This window comes from Ctenopharyngodon idella, chromosome 5 (genome assembly GCF_019924925.1).
Source record: "Ctenopharyngodon idella isolate HZGC_01 chromosome 5, HZGC01, whole genome shotgun sequence".
NCBI lineage: Eukaryota > Metazoa > Chordata > Actinopteri > Cypriniformes > Xenocyprididae > Ctenopharyngodon > Ctenopharyngodon idella.
In genome coordinates this window covers 25,035,420-25,052,730 of record NC_067224.1, presented here as the reverse complement: position 1 = coordinate 25,052,730, position 17,311 = coordinate 25,035,420, and the positions used below count along the sequence as shown (strand labels likewise).

At 36.1% G+C, this 17,311-nt stretch overlaps 2 protein-coding genes across 2 annotated transcripts; one reads left to right on the top strand and one right to left on the bottom strand.

Annotated features, from left to right (window-relative positions):
* Window positions 1–1,416: 1,416 nt before the first annotated feature.
* zc4h2 (zinc finger, C4H2 domain containing) lies at window positions 1,417–6,708 on the top strand. Its single transcript, XM_051895683.1, has 5 exons — window positions 1,417–1,615; window positions 2,226–2,397; window positions 3,399–3,571; window positions 3,781–3,943; window positions 5,497–6,708. Exons 1-5 carry the CDS (start codon window positions 1,563–1,565, stop codon window positions 5,608–5,610), a joined length of 675 nt encoding a protein of 224 aa, XP_051751643.1. The 5' UTR covers window positions 1,417–1,562; the 3' UTR covers window positions 5,611–6,708.
* A 1,932-nt stretch (window positions 6,709–8,640) lies between these two features.
* Window positions 8,641–10,327, bottom strand: shisa2a (shisa family member 2a). The gene is made up of 2 exons (XM_051894521.1): window positions 9,876–10,327; window positions 8,641–9,425 (listed from the first exon to the last, which is right to left on the bottom strand). The coding sequence occupies exons 1-2, from the start codon at window positions 10,162–10,164 to the stop codon at window positions 8,926–8,928; spliced, it is 789 nt and encodes a 262-aa protein (XP_051750481.1). The 5' UTR covers window positions 10,165–10,327; the 3' UTR covers window positions 8,641–8,925.
* Between the last annotated feature and the right edge of the window lie 6,984 nt (window positions 10,328–17,311).

Here is a 17,311-nt window from a genome sequence, read left to right as displayed (position 1 = left end):
AGTAATAGCCTATTATTACTTTACTTATTACTTTCTGGCAACAGTAATTGGTAACACTACTAGTTAGGCTATATTACTTTTCCTTCATGCCCCACAGAAGTTGTAATTGTATATCTTCCCCAAAAAATTCTTCTAAAATGTTACTAACATCATATTTCTGCCTCCTCATTTGACCAAAATCCACACTGGAGCGCAGTCAGTAGTTATTACAAACACTCAGTGGTGGTTGATAGTGACTTCTAAGTAGGCCTAAAAGTGTTGTATTAATCTCATTAATTGTCATGTGTAGCTTGAAACAAATTGGAGCTATAATTTCTCTGTTACCCATATAGGATTATATTTCATGATGTATTTTATCAAAATAAATCACAAGAAAATGTTTCATTTTCCAAAAAAAGATTTTTAATTATGATTTATATCGGGATCAGAGGGGGGCAAGCCATGTAATGCCGGAATAAAGTAATGCCACAACTTACACAACGGTTTTCAGATCATCTTTTCTCCTGACAAAATCAATGTAATGGCAATATTTCCACTGATTGTAAGCTTCCAAGCTTGCCTTCTGCACTGGTGACCTCATGTGCCTGTTGCGAGTCGTGAAAATTAAAATAAATCTAGAAATTATTGGATTTCAAATCAGAAAGCATCAAAAGTAACTAAGTAACAAGCTGTTTTATGGATGGTAACTAATATTATTACTGAAATCTTATTAGCAAGTAGTTACACTACTAGTTACTGCAAAAAGTAATATTATTACCGTAACTAGTTACTGCCCAACACTGCCTACAAGCAATCAAAATCAAAACTGCAAATGCATCCTATCGCATCCTATCCTATTGCATCCTATATATGATGAATAAGGTCTATTAAGTTCAAACAGGTGTTAAAGCGCAGTTTGTGTAGTAGATAAAGACAATTCTGACCATCACAATAAGATCATGCACTTAAAGTATCAAAAATAATGGTTAACTACCACTGTTTTCGGGCATGTATCATCCTCTGAAATACCATGGTACACGAATATGGAAAAATGTATCCTATGTATATTGATACACTCAAGGCTGGTGAAATTAGTGATATGTCATGTGAATGAAGTTGCATAAACAGTAATTTCAGAAATATAGATGTTTTCTGTATTAGTTCATTTGTTTGTTTTTTCTAATAAATGTACTAAATCACACAGTTGACTATTTAATATTTCATACTTTTAAAAATATGAAATGGCTTAAATGTAGGCTAACAAGTTACTTTTGTACTTCTGTCTCTAAATGTGGTTGGTATCTATCTTAGTTGGCTACATTTCTTGAATAGATTACCCAACATTTCATATGAGAACATTTACTCTGAAAATCATCACCGTCTGATAAACGCTTTTATAGGTTTTATTTAACACACTCTCCCTTTAAACCCCGCCGAGGATTGTGGGAAATGTAGTCAGCGCCTTGTTGCTGTTGTCCACAGCTGGTTAGCATTTCTATTGTCTTTCTTATGAGAGGGATACCCGCTACAATCGTTGCCTCTTTTCTTATTACCACAAAAGTCTTACAATTTCATAGTCCACCATGGCGGACGAACAAGAGATAATGTGCAAGCTAGAAAACATCAAAGAAATAAGGTAAGAAAAGCAGAGAATGATCCTAAAGCAGATTCGCTAGCCTGTGTTGAACATCTGGCCAATTCCGCCTGGATCGCGAAAAACGGCGTATTTTCCCTTAATCATTGCATTTAATGAGCAATGCATGAATTTGCGTGTATATTCTACCTAAAAACATAATATTAGCAATTCCTTCTTTCACAGACTCTTTGTGTCGATCATGATGCTAAAGCAAATCGCTTAAACCATAAAAACGCTTTGCACTAAATCTGAAAACATCTCGCACTAATTTTGCATTAACTAAGTCTCTAATCACACCGTCGTTTTAGCGTGGATGAGTGTGAAAAGCATCCTGTTGTGGTTAGACACGAAACTGCAGAGCAAACGGTTCATTTCCTGCAGAACGGTTCTTAATCATTTATAAAGCCCTCAAACATACACATGATTGTCTGGTTAAGTATTGATGTGCACACACGAGGTCTAAAACGTTTTGTGACCGGGTCACTGAAATCACATAATAGATGTCTTATTCGTTGAAAACCACATGCACCAGATCAGAAGTCTTTGCATTGCATTGTAATATGCTGTCAAGCACCGGCTATATGTTTAGTGTGTCTGTGTGATTTTACAGGAATAAGACAATTCAGATGGAGAAGATCAAGTCTAGACTGAGGAGCGAGTTTGAAGCTCTGGAGTCAGAGGAGAAGCACCTGAGAGAGTACAAACAGGAAATGGATCTTCTGCTGCAGGAGAAAATGGCTCACGTAGAGGAGCTGCGTCTCATACATGCTGACATTAATGTGGTAAATAAGAAAAAAAATTTACACATCACATATTAGATGATAATAGATTTGTTGGTTTTCGTTGCACTATTTATAATGTTTGTAGTGCACTCAATAAAGTAAATGTATATCTAACGCATCTACACTTACTATGACTTAAGGGGATAGTTCACCCAAAAATTAAAATTCATTTACTCACCTTCAAGTTGTTCCAAACCAGTATGAATTTATTTCTTCTGCTGAACACAAAAGATGATATTTGATATTTTGAGATATGTCGGTAACCAAACTTTGGCCCCACTGACTTTCATAATAGGTATTTTTTTCCATACTATGTCAATGGGACCAATCAACTGTTTGGCTGCAAAGTATCTTTATTTGTGTTCAGCAGAACAAACAAATTCATACAGGTTTGGAACAACTTGAGGATGAGTAAATTATGACAATTTTCATTTTTGGGTGAACTATCCTTCAAAGGCAAAAAAATAAAATGTTACAATATACACTACTGTTCAAAAGTTTGGGTCAGTACTTTTTTTTAAACTTTATTCATCAAAGAATCCTGAAATAAAATGCATCACGGTTTCCACAAAAAAAATATTAAGCAACACAACTGTTTTCAACTTTGATAATAATAAGAAATGTTGCTCAAGTACCAATTCAGAATATTAGAATGTGACACTGAAGACTGGAGAAATGATGATGAAAATTCAGCTTTGTCATCGCAGGAACAAATTACATTTGAAAATATATTAAAATAGAAAAGTTATTTTACTGTTTACTATATTTTCAATAATACAAGATTACTGTATGTTCAAATATATGGAACCTTGGTGAGCATAAAAGACTTCTTTCAAAATCTCCAAACTTTTGAATGGTACTCTATAGCGTATACTCTACAAGCTCAATTGTCCTGTAATATCCAGGATCTGACCCAGTAACCCCTGTGTGACCAGATCAGATGCCTAACCATTAGTTTCCCACAATTGTGATTTATGGAGTTGCTGTATTTCTTCTCCCAGATGGAAAACACTATCAAACAGTCTGAGAGTGACTTGAACAAACTGCTGGAGTCAACCAGACGTCTCCATGATGAATACAAGCCCCTGAAAGAACACGTGGACGCCCTGAGGATGACCCTCGGCTTACAGAGACTCCCTGACCTCAGCCAGGAAGAGGAGAAGCTCTCATTGGAGTTAGTAACACGGTTCCTTTGTGTGTGTGTGTGTGTGTTTGACTGGGGGAACTCCTCAAAATGAGTCATTGCAGTGTAGGAGTGTGTGTTTGCAACAGAGTAGTTCTTAAAGCTGAGTCAGAGAAATTGTGAGACAGAGAGTGTGTATGGTGTGCAAAGGAAGGCTAAAATGCTTACTGTTTATTTGTGTGCTCTTCCTCTCCTTTCAGTTACTTTGAAAAGCAAAAGGCTGAGTGGCAGACAGAACCCCAGGAACCTCCTATCCCAGAATCCCTAGCAGCAGCGGCGGCTGCAGCCCAGCAACTTCAAGCTGCACGGAAACAGGACGCCAGGCAGACAGCCACATTCCGCCAGCAGCCGCCACCTATGAAGGTCCATTTTTTTTTACATTAGTGCATCTCTATCTGTGTACACACACTAACACATCAGCAATTACATATGGAAAAATATATTTAGCTTATTTGACAGTGTTTACACATTACTGGCAAAAGAAGTAATATATTACCTTAGTTGTGAGCTTGAGTTCTGAATTGAATCGGATTGGATTTCAGCTGTCGGATTGGATCAAATCTTGGGTTGTTCAAAAGAAAAAAAGGATTCTGAAATTGGATTAAATCGCAAAATCCAATCTTGGTTGTTTTAGTAAGATCAGGATACCTTTGATCCAAAAAAAAAAATAAAAAAATATCAGGATTATCCTGATCCCAGCAGAAGGGTGGATTTCAGGAACAAGAATGTAATAAAACTTTAAAACTAGTCAAAAAAAATACAACATTTATACAATGTAATATACACGCATTTATGTGTTTATTTTGCTCTAGATTAGTTTAACTGCTAAAGTGTCACGTATAGTTCCAGGTAATCATGATGAAGAGTTCAAAAGGTTCCACAAAACAAAAGATTTATTAAATAAAACAAACTCAGGTACTCCACAGTTGACAAGCAGGAAAATGGCACCGTAACAGCATGTAGGAACAACAATACCGGACAGCTGAATGGAGCACAAAGAGGAACTTAAATACACAGCGATGATGAATAAATAACGAACAGGTGTGATGATTGAATGAATGTCCATGACAACTAATGACTGGCGGGAAACTAGAACAAAGGGAGCAGGTAACTGAAGAGAAACAAACCATGAAGTCCATGAAAATGAAACTAAACACGCAGATTGTGACATAAAGTACTAATTTAGAAGTACACTTTAGGCTACCTATTAAGCCTTTCAGTATGTAAACTAAAAGAAGAGATTTTGAGAAACGTAGGATGGATTACCTGATCCTGGATTGCAAAACATGGGATTTCCAAATCTAGATAAAAAGGTTTAAATGTGCATTATCATTCAAATGTTTGGGGTCAGTAAGATTTTTTTAATGTTTAAAATGCTGAATTTATTGGATAAAAAAAAAAAATACAGTAAAAACAGTTTTCTATAATATATTTTAATATATTATATTTAATATATTTTAAAATGTAATTTATTCCTGTGATGGCAAAGCTGAATTTTACTCCAGTCTTCAGTGTCACATGATTCTTCAAATATCATTCTAATATGCTGATTTTTGTGCATATTAAGAAACATTTATTATTATTATCAATATTGAAAACAGTTGTGCTGCTTAATATGTTTTGTGGAAACCATGATGGATTTTAGTTCAGGATTCTTTGATGAATGGAAAGTTTATTTGAAATAGAAATCTTTCATAACATTATAAATGTCTTTACTGTCACTTTTGATTAATTGAAAGTATCCTTGCTGAATAAAAATATCAGTTTTTAAAAAAAAAAAACTGACCCCAAGCTTTTGAAATGGTAGTGTACCTGCTTATTGTGGAAACACATTAGAAACTGCTAAATTGAATTGAATGTATACAGTATGTCTGGAGTCAAAGAGATGAAATTGATTTAATTTGTTTAATTTCCAGGCTTGTCTGTCCTGCCACCAGCAAATCCATCGGAATGCACCAATCTGTCCTCTCTGCAAAGCCAAAAGTCGCTCACGCAACCCTAAAAAACCTAAGAGAAAACCAGACGAGTGACACACATGCCTCTAAACAACTCCTGAGAAAACCTGACTAACATACACAATCCTATCAGAAAACAATTTACACATAAATGCACTCACTTACGCTCTCATGCATGCACATTTCCAAACATACACACTGGCAGTCACCATGAAGCCACAAACCCACACTGTGCATTTATACACACACACACACACACACACACACACACCATTGTCCTGAAGGAATGGACCATCTGCAGTCTGATAACTTGACCCATCATAGTGATCCTGTATTTCATCTGTCTTCCTGCTTCAGTGTACTTGAGGTCTTAGTTTTTCATTTCATTTTTATATAAGTGAAACCTTGATATTGTGTTTGTATTGTGTCTGTATTTAGTTTGTAGTGGAAATGGATGCTGGTTTAGAAACATTGAAGTGTGCTATTCTGTGTGGGGTTTAATTCTAATGCATTAGTTTAAACTAAATTCCCTGAAGTGGCTTTAGCCAACAGAGCTGTTTGTACGGTATTCATTTAATGCTTAAACGGATCTTGAATCATTTTAATTAATTAATTAATAATAATATGATTTCACATATGTCTTTTAATGTTTTTCTTGATAACAGTGCAAATTGTTTTTTTTTTTTGTTTTTTTATTATGTAACCATGGACTGTCTCAGACCATGTCAGTGTTCTAGAATGTCTTGAGGGCCGTTCACACAGGATGTAGATGGAGAGCATTGGAATAGAACAGAATGAGTTTCTACCTTTAAGCATCTTTAAAAAGTGGTGCTAATGGCATGAGATGCTGAAAAAAATGAGACATGGTGCAACAGGCATTGAAACAAATACAACAATGAACTATTACGCAAACTGAACACAAGAACACATTCTGTGTGAACAGCCTCTTAGAAGTAGAAAAATTACAGAACACAAGTTCAATGAGAGTTCTAAAGCGCGACTTCTTTTAGAACCTCCATTCAGTTTGAGCAATGAGCTGTTACTTTGTTTTCTGGAATTTGACCGAATGGGCATTAAGAGTTTGTTAGATTCTTCAGTATTGAATCATTGTGATTATGTCTCATCTTTTCTGAAAATAATTTTTTAATAATTAAAATGTGTTAAACTAATAAACTGTGGAAGTCTTGTCATGATAAATTAATATAATTATACAAGTCCTTTCAGTTGGTTATGTCATCTGATTGATTCATTATCTTTCTCTCTCTTTGTGTCACTTCGTCTGTGTTTGGCTTGATATGTATCTGGAATTTGACCCTTCACCCATGACCCCAAACAATGCAAGAATCATTCTTTTTTTTTTTTGCTAATGTCTTTACCAGTATAAGGTTCTACATTCTTTTTGCACTCCACTCTTGATCCTGAGGGGGGCGATATTTACATTTAAGGAAAGAATTGTGGCGTGCTAGCGATTTCCTCAGAAATTTCTACAATACTTAAGTTGAAAAAAAAAACGAAAAGGACTTCGTACCATTGTACTAACTCGTACTACAGTGGTTTTCAACCAGGGGCATCAGCAAACTCACTGGCGCTAACTGGATGACTTAAAAATATTTAGAAATGCTAAAAACAGAAAATCAAGACACAAAAATCAAGTCTTTTTCTCCTCAGTAACTATTATTTTATTGAAAAACAGGAGTCTTGAATCCTATAAAATTACAAAATGAATCTTGTTTAATTACTTTTATATATCATGTTTACTGTTTCTGTTAATAAAATGTTGTAAACAAGCAGAATTGTCATACAGCAGAGAAAATATCTTCAAATATTGTGTTGGACAATGGGGGTTCTCAAAAGTATATAGACTTCCATTGTAAATGCATAATCCAGGTGTTTTGTTGTAAATTACGTTACAATAAAATCAAAAGCTTTTGATTTGCAAAAGAGTTTAATTTTATTTAACCATTAATATTTCAATTTTGGTGTGAAATGAAAGTCTAAATGCTTACCTATTATAATACATATACTTTAATATTTACATGAAGAAGTTTTTGACCAAGCAGGGTGTATGTGAAACTAAAACAGTAGACATTTCAGAAGCTTTTGTGTTTTACTGTTCTCCTTTTAGCATTAAAGTTAAAACTCTATGGCCCAGTTTCACAGACAGGGCTTAGCCTAAGCCAGGATTAGGCCTTAGTTCAATTAGGGCACTTAAGTAGCTTTTATAAACGTTCACTAGAAAAAACACATTAATAGTGTACATCTTGAGACAAAGCATATTTTAAGATATGTCAGTGCAGGTTACTTTCAGTTGAAACAGCTAAAACATGCATTTTAGTCTAGGACTAGGTTAAGCCTTGTCTGTGAAACCGGGGGTATGTGATTGTGTTTGAGTGAGGAAAAGCAGATTGGTTATATTTACAGTTGTACCTGAGCGGATTTATTTGGCTGCATGGCTGTATTTATTCATGTGTCTTTAGCTTCTGGTGTTTCGCATTACATGTTTTACATCATAACAGGATTTGGGCTGAAACTCAGTAGGTTCATCTGCAGCTCGTTAATGAACTCATACGCATCTGCTTAGACTCCAGCTGGGCCATCCAGAGCCTAATCTCACTCACACACCCCTCTTTACCTGCGCTAATCCCACTCTCAGGGGCGTGAGGAGATCTGCATCTTTTGTCCTCTCCCCTCCTGCCGTTTCCACACACAAACGCACAAAACCATTCACATACGCACAAAACCTGCTCAGCCACACACACAAGCAGCTGTAACGGCTGGAGAGCTTTACAATCACAAAGTACTGTAAAGAAAAACCCAAAGCTCTTTGCAGGACAAAGAGACACTTACTGTTCAGATAGTTAGAAGATTTCTAGTTCAGTTTAAGGAAAAGATTGCACTTCATTTCAGTAAATTAAACCCGTTTTTCTGATTGTAAAGAACATTTAAAAAAATCCTTTTTTCCAGTATAAAGAACCTTTTGTGGAATGGAAAGATTCCATAAATGTTAAATTTTCTTCACAGAACCATAGATGTCAGTAAGGAACCTTTATTTTCAAAAGTGTAGTTCCACACATGTAAAAATTAGAATAGTCAAAGAAATTTCCTACGAAAATAAATTTATTCTCTAATCTGTTATAAATAACATTACAATCAGTGATTGCTGAGCAAACAATCAAGTGTTCATCCAAATACACTCCTATGAGAAGCATTAATACAACATAAAAAGGTACCAACCATGACCATCATAATGTCAGTCATGATTGTGTATGTGGGTACAGAAAATGTCTGTGGAAACCATCCAAGACACTAAAAAACAATCAAGAGACATTCCTATTCTTTGCGTACAGCCCCACTGAGTTTTACAGTCCAGTAGTAGCTTTATAAACATCATCAGATAGTGACAGTGGGATAGATGGGCTCCGTGTGCATGGGGGCCTGAGGAAAAGGCTGCCCGTGTACCTGCCCAAATGCAGAACGGCTGTCTAGGAACGCTGGGGCCATCAACATGCTGCGTTCTGGGGGGAGAGCGTAATTCATGTAGGGCTGATAGAACTGTGGTGCCCCCTGGGGGACTGGAGGAACATACTGCTGCGACTGAGAAGTTGGAAATGTGTTTCCCATCGGGCCGTAGAGGTTAACGCTGAGTTCAGATGGTGGAGGACGAGCGTTTGTCATGGAGGAGCCTGAAGTGGAGGTGCGGGATGGGGTGGAACTGTCCACAGAGGGTCCTCCAGACTCCAACAGGCTGGTCTGAGCAGCGGATGGCCCTGTTGGTCGATCACTCGCTTTGGGTTTCACACACTGGCAGCAACAGATAGACACAACTGCACCGACCAGAACGAACGACAGGAACGCACTCACCACAATCACAAAGGGGAGATATGTTGGAACTGGAGAGGAAGAGAAAGAGAGATAAAACAGAATTAAACATGTGGATTATAAAAATACGCGTGTCAGGTATTGGTGAAAAATGCCATGGAAATTTCGAAAAATAAAATTGATTAAAATTAAAATTCTCCTTGTAAAAAAAAAAGAAGAAAACATTCTAGGTCTAGGTATTTTAATATACTTAGAAAAAATAACAAAGTAAAAAAGGTCCCCAAAATCAACTGCATTGGGTAAATATCGCCCTTAATAAAAGGTTAATTTCTGAATTTCTATTCACACAATGTTACTCAAGGGATTATATAAAGGCAAAACTGAAAAAAGTGCATTGGTAGTCAGCAGTGGCCAATACATTTGTTCCGTAAAATTATTAAAAACAAAAGTTTATTTCCTTAAATGAATCGTACACTACTACAAAAACATTATAAATTACACAAGTTTATATAAATACTCACCACTTTCTGTCATCTTTCTCATGTCATCCGTGTTCTCAAATTCGGAGCCCGTGTCGCAGGTGCTCTGATCGAGGCGCGCCTCCGCGTATGTACAGCAGTACCTGAGCACGCATGTCCCGCAGCAGTAGCGCGCGTCCTCGCCGTCAAAGCGCTCCGGACACTGGAATCCCCGGTGCCAAGAGTTGAAGGAATCCGTCCAGCCGTGACAGTATTCCCCCGATAACGCAAAAGACAACGGGAGAACGATTGATATCAACAGAAAGAGCGCGCAGGAAACGGATGAAGTCATGACTGCGATTGTTTAAATCCTTTGGGTTGCAGAAGTCGGTTTAAATGTTATGTTGCTACGAAGATCCCGCAAGCCAGTCGCATCTGATTTGGAGTCACTGTCTACAGGCGTCATTTATGTGTTTGCTGGACCCCCATCCCCCCTGCGAAAATACACACATACATTAGCAGCCCCTCCTCCCATCAGCCCCTCGTTATCGGTCATCTGCATTTAAACTTAGGCGGGGTTTAGTGATTGGCAGGGTTGTTTATTTGTATGTTTGCGCTGCTAATTACTGTATACAAGATATGACAATTGGTAATGAACTCACTCTAAATGACACCATCATCTCCCTGGGTCACAGATCAAAATTTTAATCAGATCAAAATCCCTTTTAAAGTGCGAGTATAACTGAGGAGGACTCTTTTTAAGGGCTTTACAACAAAACATCCACTAAATGTAATCAGTGTAAATTTTACTCTTTAAAATAGAGGAAGAAAAACATGCCCCTTTCACATAAACCTTAATATTCACAATATACAGTATATGTTAGATACATATCTTAAATACACAAATAGCATACCCATGTCTGGAGACGGACGGAGCCTTTTGTATGTGGGGTTAAAGGTTACAGACTGTGCTTGTCTGTCTCTGTTTACTTTATCTGAGACAGGGAGGTCAATTCACTATCAATGCACATCTAAACACACACACACACACACACATTAGTTACTAACTATGAAACTCTTTAATACATGCAGTGATGCTCAAGTCTTGCTTCAGAATCAGATTCATGAGATATCAAGAAGTGAAGGAACTTGTTTACAGTACAAAATATATCAAATTACCTGAATCAAAGAAGTGTTTTATTATTGAACTGCAACATTCTGCATAATAATTAACATGGGGCAGAAAATGTTGTAAATAATAAAAAAAAAAACCTTTAAAAATAAAATTATGTATGGCTTTGGCCAGGAATTCATGGCATATAACAAATCCATTAGTCAGCATACAGCATGTTTATTCTTGCTGTAAGTGAACCTTTATTTAATGTAATCTGGGTCATTCCTATTTTTTTTTTTTTCATTTTGCTTATTTCTAATAATATTTAATTTTCTCCATACCTTGTGTGTTACCACTCGTGTGAAAACACTAAACCTCTAAAAAGACAGTTCTTTCACTCTATACAGGAAAATGATGTGATTCCTTTAACTGTTCACTTAACCTACAGACTATTCAAATAAATTCATGTTATTCTTTTCAATTAATTTTATTCTGCCAACACATCTACATTCTCATAATATCTGTGTCTTTATTATTCATTTCCAAATATATCCTACCCCGTTGATTAAAACAGATTTTACCTTCATTCTGATTTGACATCTTTGACTGTCGTATCCCAAAAAACAACACACACCGTCGTTCACATAAATCTCTGTTGCAGCTGGACAGACCTGATTGTGTCAAGCTATTAACAGAGATTAGTTCTCACACAAAAGACAGTAAATTGCCATTGTCTGAGAACTAACACATTAGCATCAGGTCAACAAAGCCTGTCTCCTGAGGGTGTGACAGACTGGGCTTATTGAATATTGAAATTCATTAACTTTAACTAGCTGCTTAAGAATTACATATATCTCAGAGACTGAGATATTCCAAGATGAATGTTTTGTGTGTGTGTGTGTGTGTGTGTGTGCATTTTTGTGATTTATGAGGACACAAATTTGTATAATGACATGGGTATTACACTGGTATTATGACGTAAACATTAAATATGAGGACATTTCATGAGTCCTCATATTTAAAATAGCTTTAAAAACATACTAAACAATGTTTTATTAAAAATGTAAAAATGCAGAAAGTTTTCTGTGATGGGTAGTTTTAGGGGTAGGGGTAGTGTGTGTGTGTGTGTGTGTGTGTGTGTGTGTGTGTGTGTGTGTGTGTGTGTGTGTGTGTGTGTACGTGTGTGTGTGTACGTGTGTGCGAGCTCCAGATGGTAAATGTATTTTCTGAAAAACAAAATAACTAGTAATATGGCACCATTTGGCAGATTTTCTGGTAGGATTACAGAATTGGAAGGGAGACGAGAGAGAGAGAGTTAGAGAGAGAGAGAGAGAGAGAGAGAGAGAGAGAGAGAGAGAGAAACAGTGGAAGTGAGAGGAAAAAGAGACAGTTGGAGAAAGAGAGAAAGTAAGAGGAACTGAAAGAGAGACTGAGAGTGGAATAGGCAGGAAATTGGAACTAGTTTCAGGTTGTTTAAAATATCTTCATTCACACCTCAAATGTTCAGCTTACTTCACAATTCTAAAACAAATAGAAATTTTATAAAATTTTATTAATAAATATTTACATTTCATTCATTCTAAGTAACCTAATATCTACTTGATTTTAAAGTGTCTAAAAGTATTTAGGTGACTTTTTAGAACATTTATGATAGCATTACCATGTACTTTTGTACGTATTAGTCTAAATCAGACAAACATCTCTGTCCCTTCTAGTAGCTTAAACCTATTGGCATGCCCAAACCCGGTAGTGCTCACACTGAGAGTGCAGGAATGAGATACATGAAATGATATAGTCAGATGGAGTTAAGTGTTAGACAGCATTCAGCTCTGTGTGTGAGATCCATCTGCAGATTGTATCATTATCCTGAAGGGTCTGATTCATCTTTGTTTTCTTTATCTGATTCTCTGCTCTGGGCTGAGATTCCTAAAAACACATTAGCTTCTCAAGCACCCGAAGGCCTGTCCATCAGAAAAAATAAACTCATGGACTGTGTCCAGAATCACATACTCTCTGAGTAGGTACTTCTTTTTAATAAGTGCTTACTTCACACTCATTAGAAAAGTATATTCTATACAGCATGATTGTATGAACATAATACATCTCTAATGATGTCAATCACTGCATCACTTCACTACCATTTAAAACTTCACTCCCTTGAACCCATGCAATACTAAAGTATCCAATGGATGCATACTTCAGAATCTCACTTGAAGTAGTAGGTCATCTGGGTACTTTTTGCCTACTGATTTATGAATAATTTGAATTTGAACATACTACTCTTTTCACATACTGTTTATCACATATAGCAAGGAGGCACTAACAACAATTTTTAGCTGTAGTTCTTGAATAAGCTCAGCCTTGATTTGCATAAAACTCACCATTGCTCTTAATTGCAGTCAACAGTTGCTGTCATTGTTATGTCAGATTCATGTGTATTTTGTGCTTTTGTATATGCAGGACATTGGCAGGTATTTGAGAGGGAATTTGGCTTAAGCTGGGTGAGCTGTATGTTAATGATCTTCATTAGTGCGCCTGTTATCAGATAACTGCGCCTAAGAGTCGGGAGGTCGTTATGGTGACAATGGGTCAAGTGATGGGGGTCCTCCCCAGCAATTAGACAAATCTGGTTGGGCCACCCTGCAGGAGCAACCCCCCTGTGCTGTGTGTGTCTGGGTGTAGGTAAGGGTTAATGAGGTTTCCAGATATGTTATGGCTTGTCTAGAGCAGGGATTTTCAATCTTTTAGATGCCACAGAATCCACCAAATGTGATTATCCTTGTGCTTGGGACCCCCATCTTAAAATTTAAAAGTCAGCTATACTGTATGTTTTCATGAATAAAGACCCATTTGTTATTAATAGGCCTATTGTAAAAAAATAAATAAATATATATATATATATATAAACATGTGTACTGTACTAGCCTATTATATGTATTATTTAAATAACTTTATTTATTTATGGATTTATATAAATATTTTAATTAAATTTAGTTAGCTACTTAGTCTTATTAGTTATTTGTACATTTTTACACTGTTTTTCAACTTTTCAACTAATTACACTCCTCCTGTTTGAAAACCTCTGCTCTAGAGTCATTTCAAAATGAAAAGCCAACTTTTATTTGTGTCTTGTCTTTGTCCCTTTCATGTATTGGCTATTTATATCTTAAATTCAGAGGAGATGTTGTATAGCGTTACTAAATTAATTTGCATATATATTTTTTAATTTATATATTTTTATTGACATATGGACTGCAGTGTTAAATTATTACAGCATGCAGACAACAGTGTTGCCAACTATTTTCAAAGTAGCTAAAGCCTGCCCAAAAAGTCGTTAAATGTCACCAGATGACGGCATGCGTCAATGATCTTATTTGTGAAGTCTTCACGTCGTACTTGCATTCTGTCTAATGTCTGTTTTCTTTTTTAATCCGTGCTCACACATACTGTATTATGTCCAGTAAATCTGTTCTCGTTTACGTATTTTCTTTCAGACAACAGAATGAGTATGATATACTGAATGACTACATTTTATATATGTGCAAGTTTAATAAAGTTTATTAATGTGTTTAAATATGTAAAATGTACAGTATGTCTCTAAATAAATTATCTGAATTCAAAAAGTTAGGAAACTGGTTGAACTAAAGCTTTGTGAAAGTGAGTCATATATGCACAAGAGAAGAATGACAATCAAAAAGATCAAATCCTTTGGAGTCAATTCCATGCCACATATATCTGCAAAATAATAAAGTATTGCAAAAGAAAAATTAAGTATTGAACAAAAATATTTTTGGCAAATAAAAATAAAGTATCACAAAAGAAAAATTCAATCAATGCAAAAATCAATGGTTGCTGTAAAAGAAGCTTAAGAACTTTGATACTCCTTTCCAATTTTACTTGAGTAAAAGTACTTGATTTTTAATGGACATAAGTATTAAAAGTAAAAAGTACTGATCAAAGAATGTTTGTTTTGAAATTTTATATACTTATAAACTTTAATTAATTATATATTATATATTGTATATGCTGTATTGTTCCGAATATAATAAGAAATTATATAATATAATTTTTTTTTCTTGGAAATACATCTGAAAAAATTGGGTCATTTTATATTCAGGGTCTAGACTTTTACATGTCAATAATACACCCGCAACAATAGGGAGCGCCAAGTATGTGTAAAACAAGCGTGACACCCAGGACTGATAAACGCAGTGGAGTCATCAAACAACTGAAGCAGCCAAGAAATACTTTGTGTCAAAGTGTAATGTTAGAAGATGCTGAGCCCAAAAACACAGTCTTAAAAATGCTAACAGTCAAAGAAAAGCTTACCACAGTTCTAAAAGCGTCCGCTTCGAAGAAACTGACAGGCAAGTGTGTCAGTACATAGCTGAAAAAAGAAATGAGGGGCTGCCCATAACCAGAGCCGTCATCCAGCTGAAGGCACTGGATATCGCCAAAGAGCTGAAAAAACCCACCAGCAAGCCCATCATTTCTTATTTCGGCTACGTACTGACACACTGGCCTGTCAATTTCTTTGAAGTAACTTCAATAGGAATTGAAAATGCTTGCTCTGCGTCAGTGGACAAGCACCGTAAGAATGATGTGGCGTAATGGATTAGCATTACGCCACAGAACAAGACTTCAGGGAGAAACTGTCTCTTCAGCATGTGATCGGCCTTTGGAAAAAAACATTCATATCCCCTGGAATAGATAGGTAATGCGAATCAAACACCTGTGTTTTTTGACATGCTAATATCTGTCACTGTACATAAAAAGGTGAGAAATGAGTCATTGTTAAATCTACTGGAAATGAGAACTACAGGTTATTTTTATGGTATGCCATAAAGTGTTTATTTTTGAAGGGGACCTATTATGCCCCTTTTCACAAGATGTAATATAAGTCTCTGGTGTCCCCAGAAAGTGTCTTTGAAGTTTCAGCTCAAAATACCCCACAGATCAATTATAGCTTGTCAAATTTGCCCCTATTTGGGTGTGAGCAAAAACACGCCGTTTTGGTGTATGTCCCTTTAAATGCAATTGAGCTGCTGCTCCCGGCCCCCTTTCCAGAAGAGGGTGGAGCTTTAACAGCTCTCACTTTGGTTGCTCAACAACAACAAAGCTGGAGAATGTCACGCAGCCAAAATGACGATTGTCAGTAATGGTGTTCAGCCTTACATTGTTCAAACCTGAGTGGATGGAGAGAATCTTTTGTGCAAATCCAGCATTGAATTGACCCTCATTTGTGAAGCAGTCCAGCGTAAAATTACATTTCTGTCAAACACAACTTCAGTGTGTGCTAGCATAAAGTAACAGAGCATATAGAGGCTAAGGGAAAGCACACAGAAAGTGGAGCTGCCTGAACCGAAGAAACACATTGCATTACTTAAAGAGTTAGTTCACCAAAAAATGAAAATTCTGTCATTAATTACTCACCCTCATGTCTTTCTACACCCGTAAGACTTCTTCGGAACACAAACTAAGATATTTTTGAAGAAATCCGAGAGCTCTCTGACTCCTCAATAGACAGCAATTTAACCACCACTTTCAAGGTCCAGAAAAGCATCAACGTGACTGCAGTGGTTCAACCTTAATTTTATGAAGCGACGAGAATAAAAAAAAAAAAACATTCAACAATATCTTCTCTTCTGTGTCTCTTCCAGGTTTGTCACTAGGGGAGCGAAATCTGAGCGACTCGTTTTTTCACATGCTTGCAGAGAAAGGCTTACCAAAATAAAGTTACTGGGTTGTCCTTTTTCACGTTTTCTGGGTTGGTAGATGCACCGGGGACCTGATTATAGCACTTAAACACGGAGAAAGTCAGATTTTCATGATTTTGACCTTTAAATGTAAACACGGAAGCTCTGCAATGCGTTCACTGCGCCAACTGTGACACAAACTGACAGGGAAGAGGAAAAAATAGCTCAACAAAGTTGTTGTTTTTGTTTTGCTTTTTCACACAAAAAGTATTCTCATCACTTCATAACATTAAGGTTGAACCACTGTAGAAAAGTTGACTATTTTAACCATGTTTTTACTACTTCTCTGGACCATGAATGTGGTTTCTTTCTATGGGAGATAAAAAGCCTTTTGGATTTCAGCAAAAATATCTTAATTTGTGTTCCGAAGATGAACGAAGGTCTTGCGGGTTTGGAACGACATGAGGGTGAGTATAATGACAGAAATTCCATTTTTGGATGAACTAACCCTTTAAGCTTCTTTTACAGCAGAATGAGTTTTGCAGTTTATATAAATCTTTATTTTTGCATTATTGTATTCATATTTTGCGATTCTTTATGTTTATTTGCTTTTTTTTTTTTTTTTTTGCTGAATACTTTATTTTTCTTTTGCTATATTTTATTGTTTTGCAAATATATGTGGCAAACAT

Coding starts and splice junctions, on each gene's coding strand:
- shisa2a (XM_051894521.1), bottom strand. CDS start 10,164: ATGACTTCATCCGTTTCCTGCGCGCTCTTTCTGTTGATATCAATCGTT. Junction 9,426..9,875: donor GAGAAAGATGACAGAAAGTG/GTGAGTATTTAT, acceptor CTTCCTCTCCAG/TTCCAACATATCTCCCCTTT.
- zc4h2 (XM_051895683.1), top strand. CDS start 1,563: ATGGCGGACGAACAAGAGATAATGTGCAAGCTAGAAAACATCAAAGAA. Junction 1,616..2,225: donor GAAAACATCAAAGAAATAAG/GTAAGAAAAGCA, acceptor GTGATTTTACAG/GAATAAGACAATTCAGATGG. Junction 3,944..5,496: donor AGCAGCCGCCACCTATGAAG/GTCCATTTTTTT, acceptor TTTAATTTCCAG/GCTTGTCTGTCCTGCCACCA.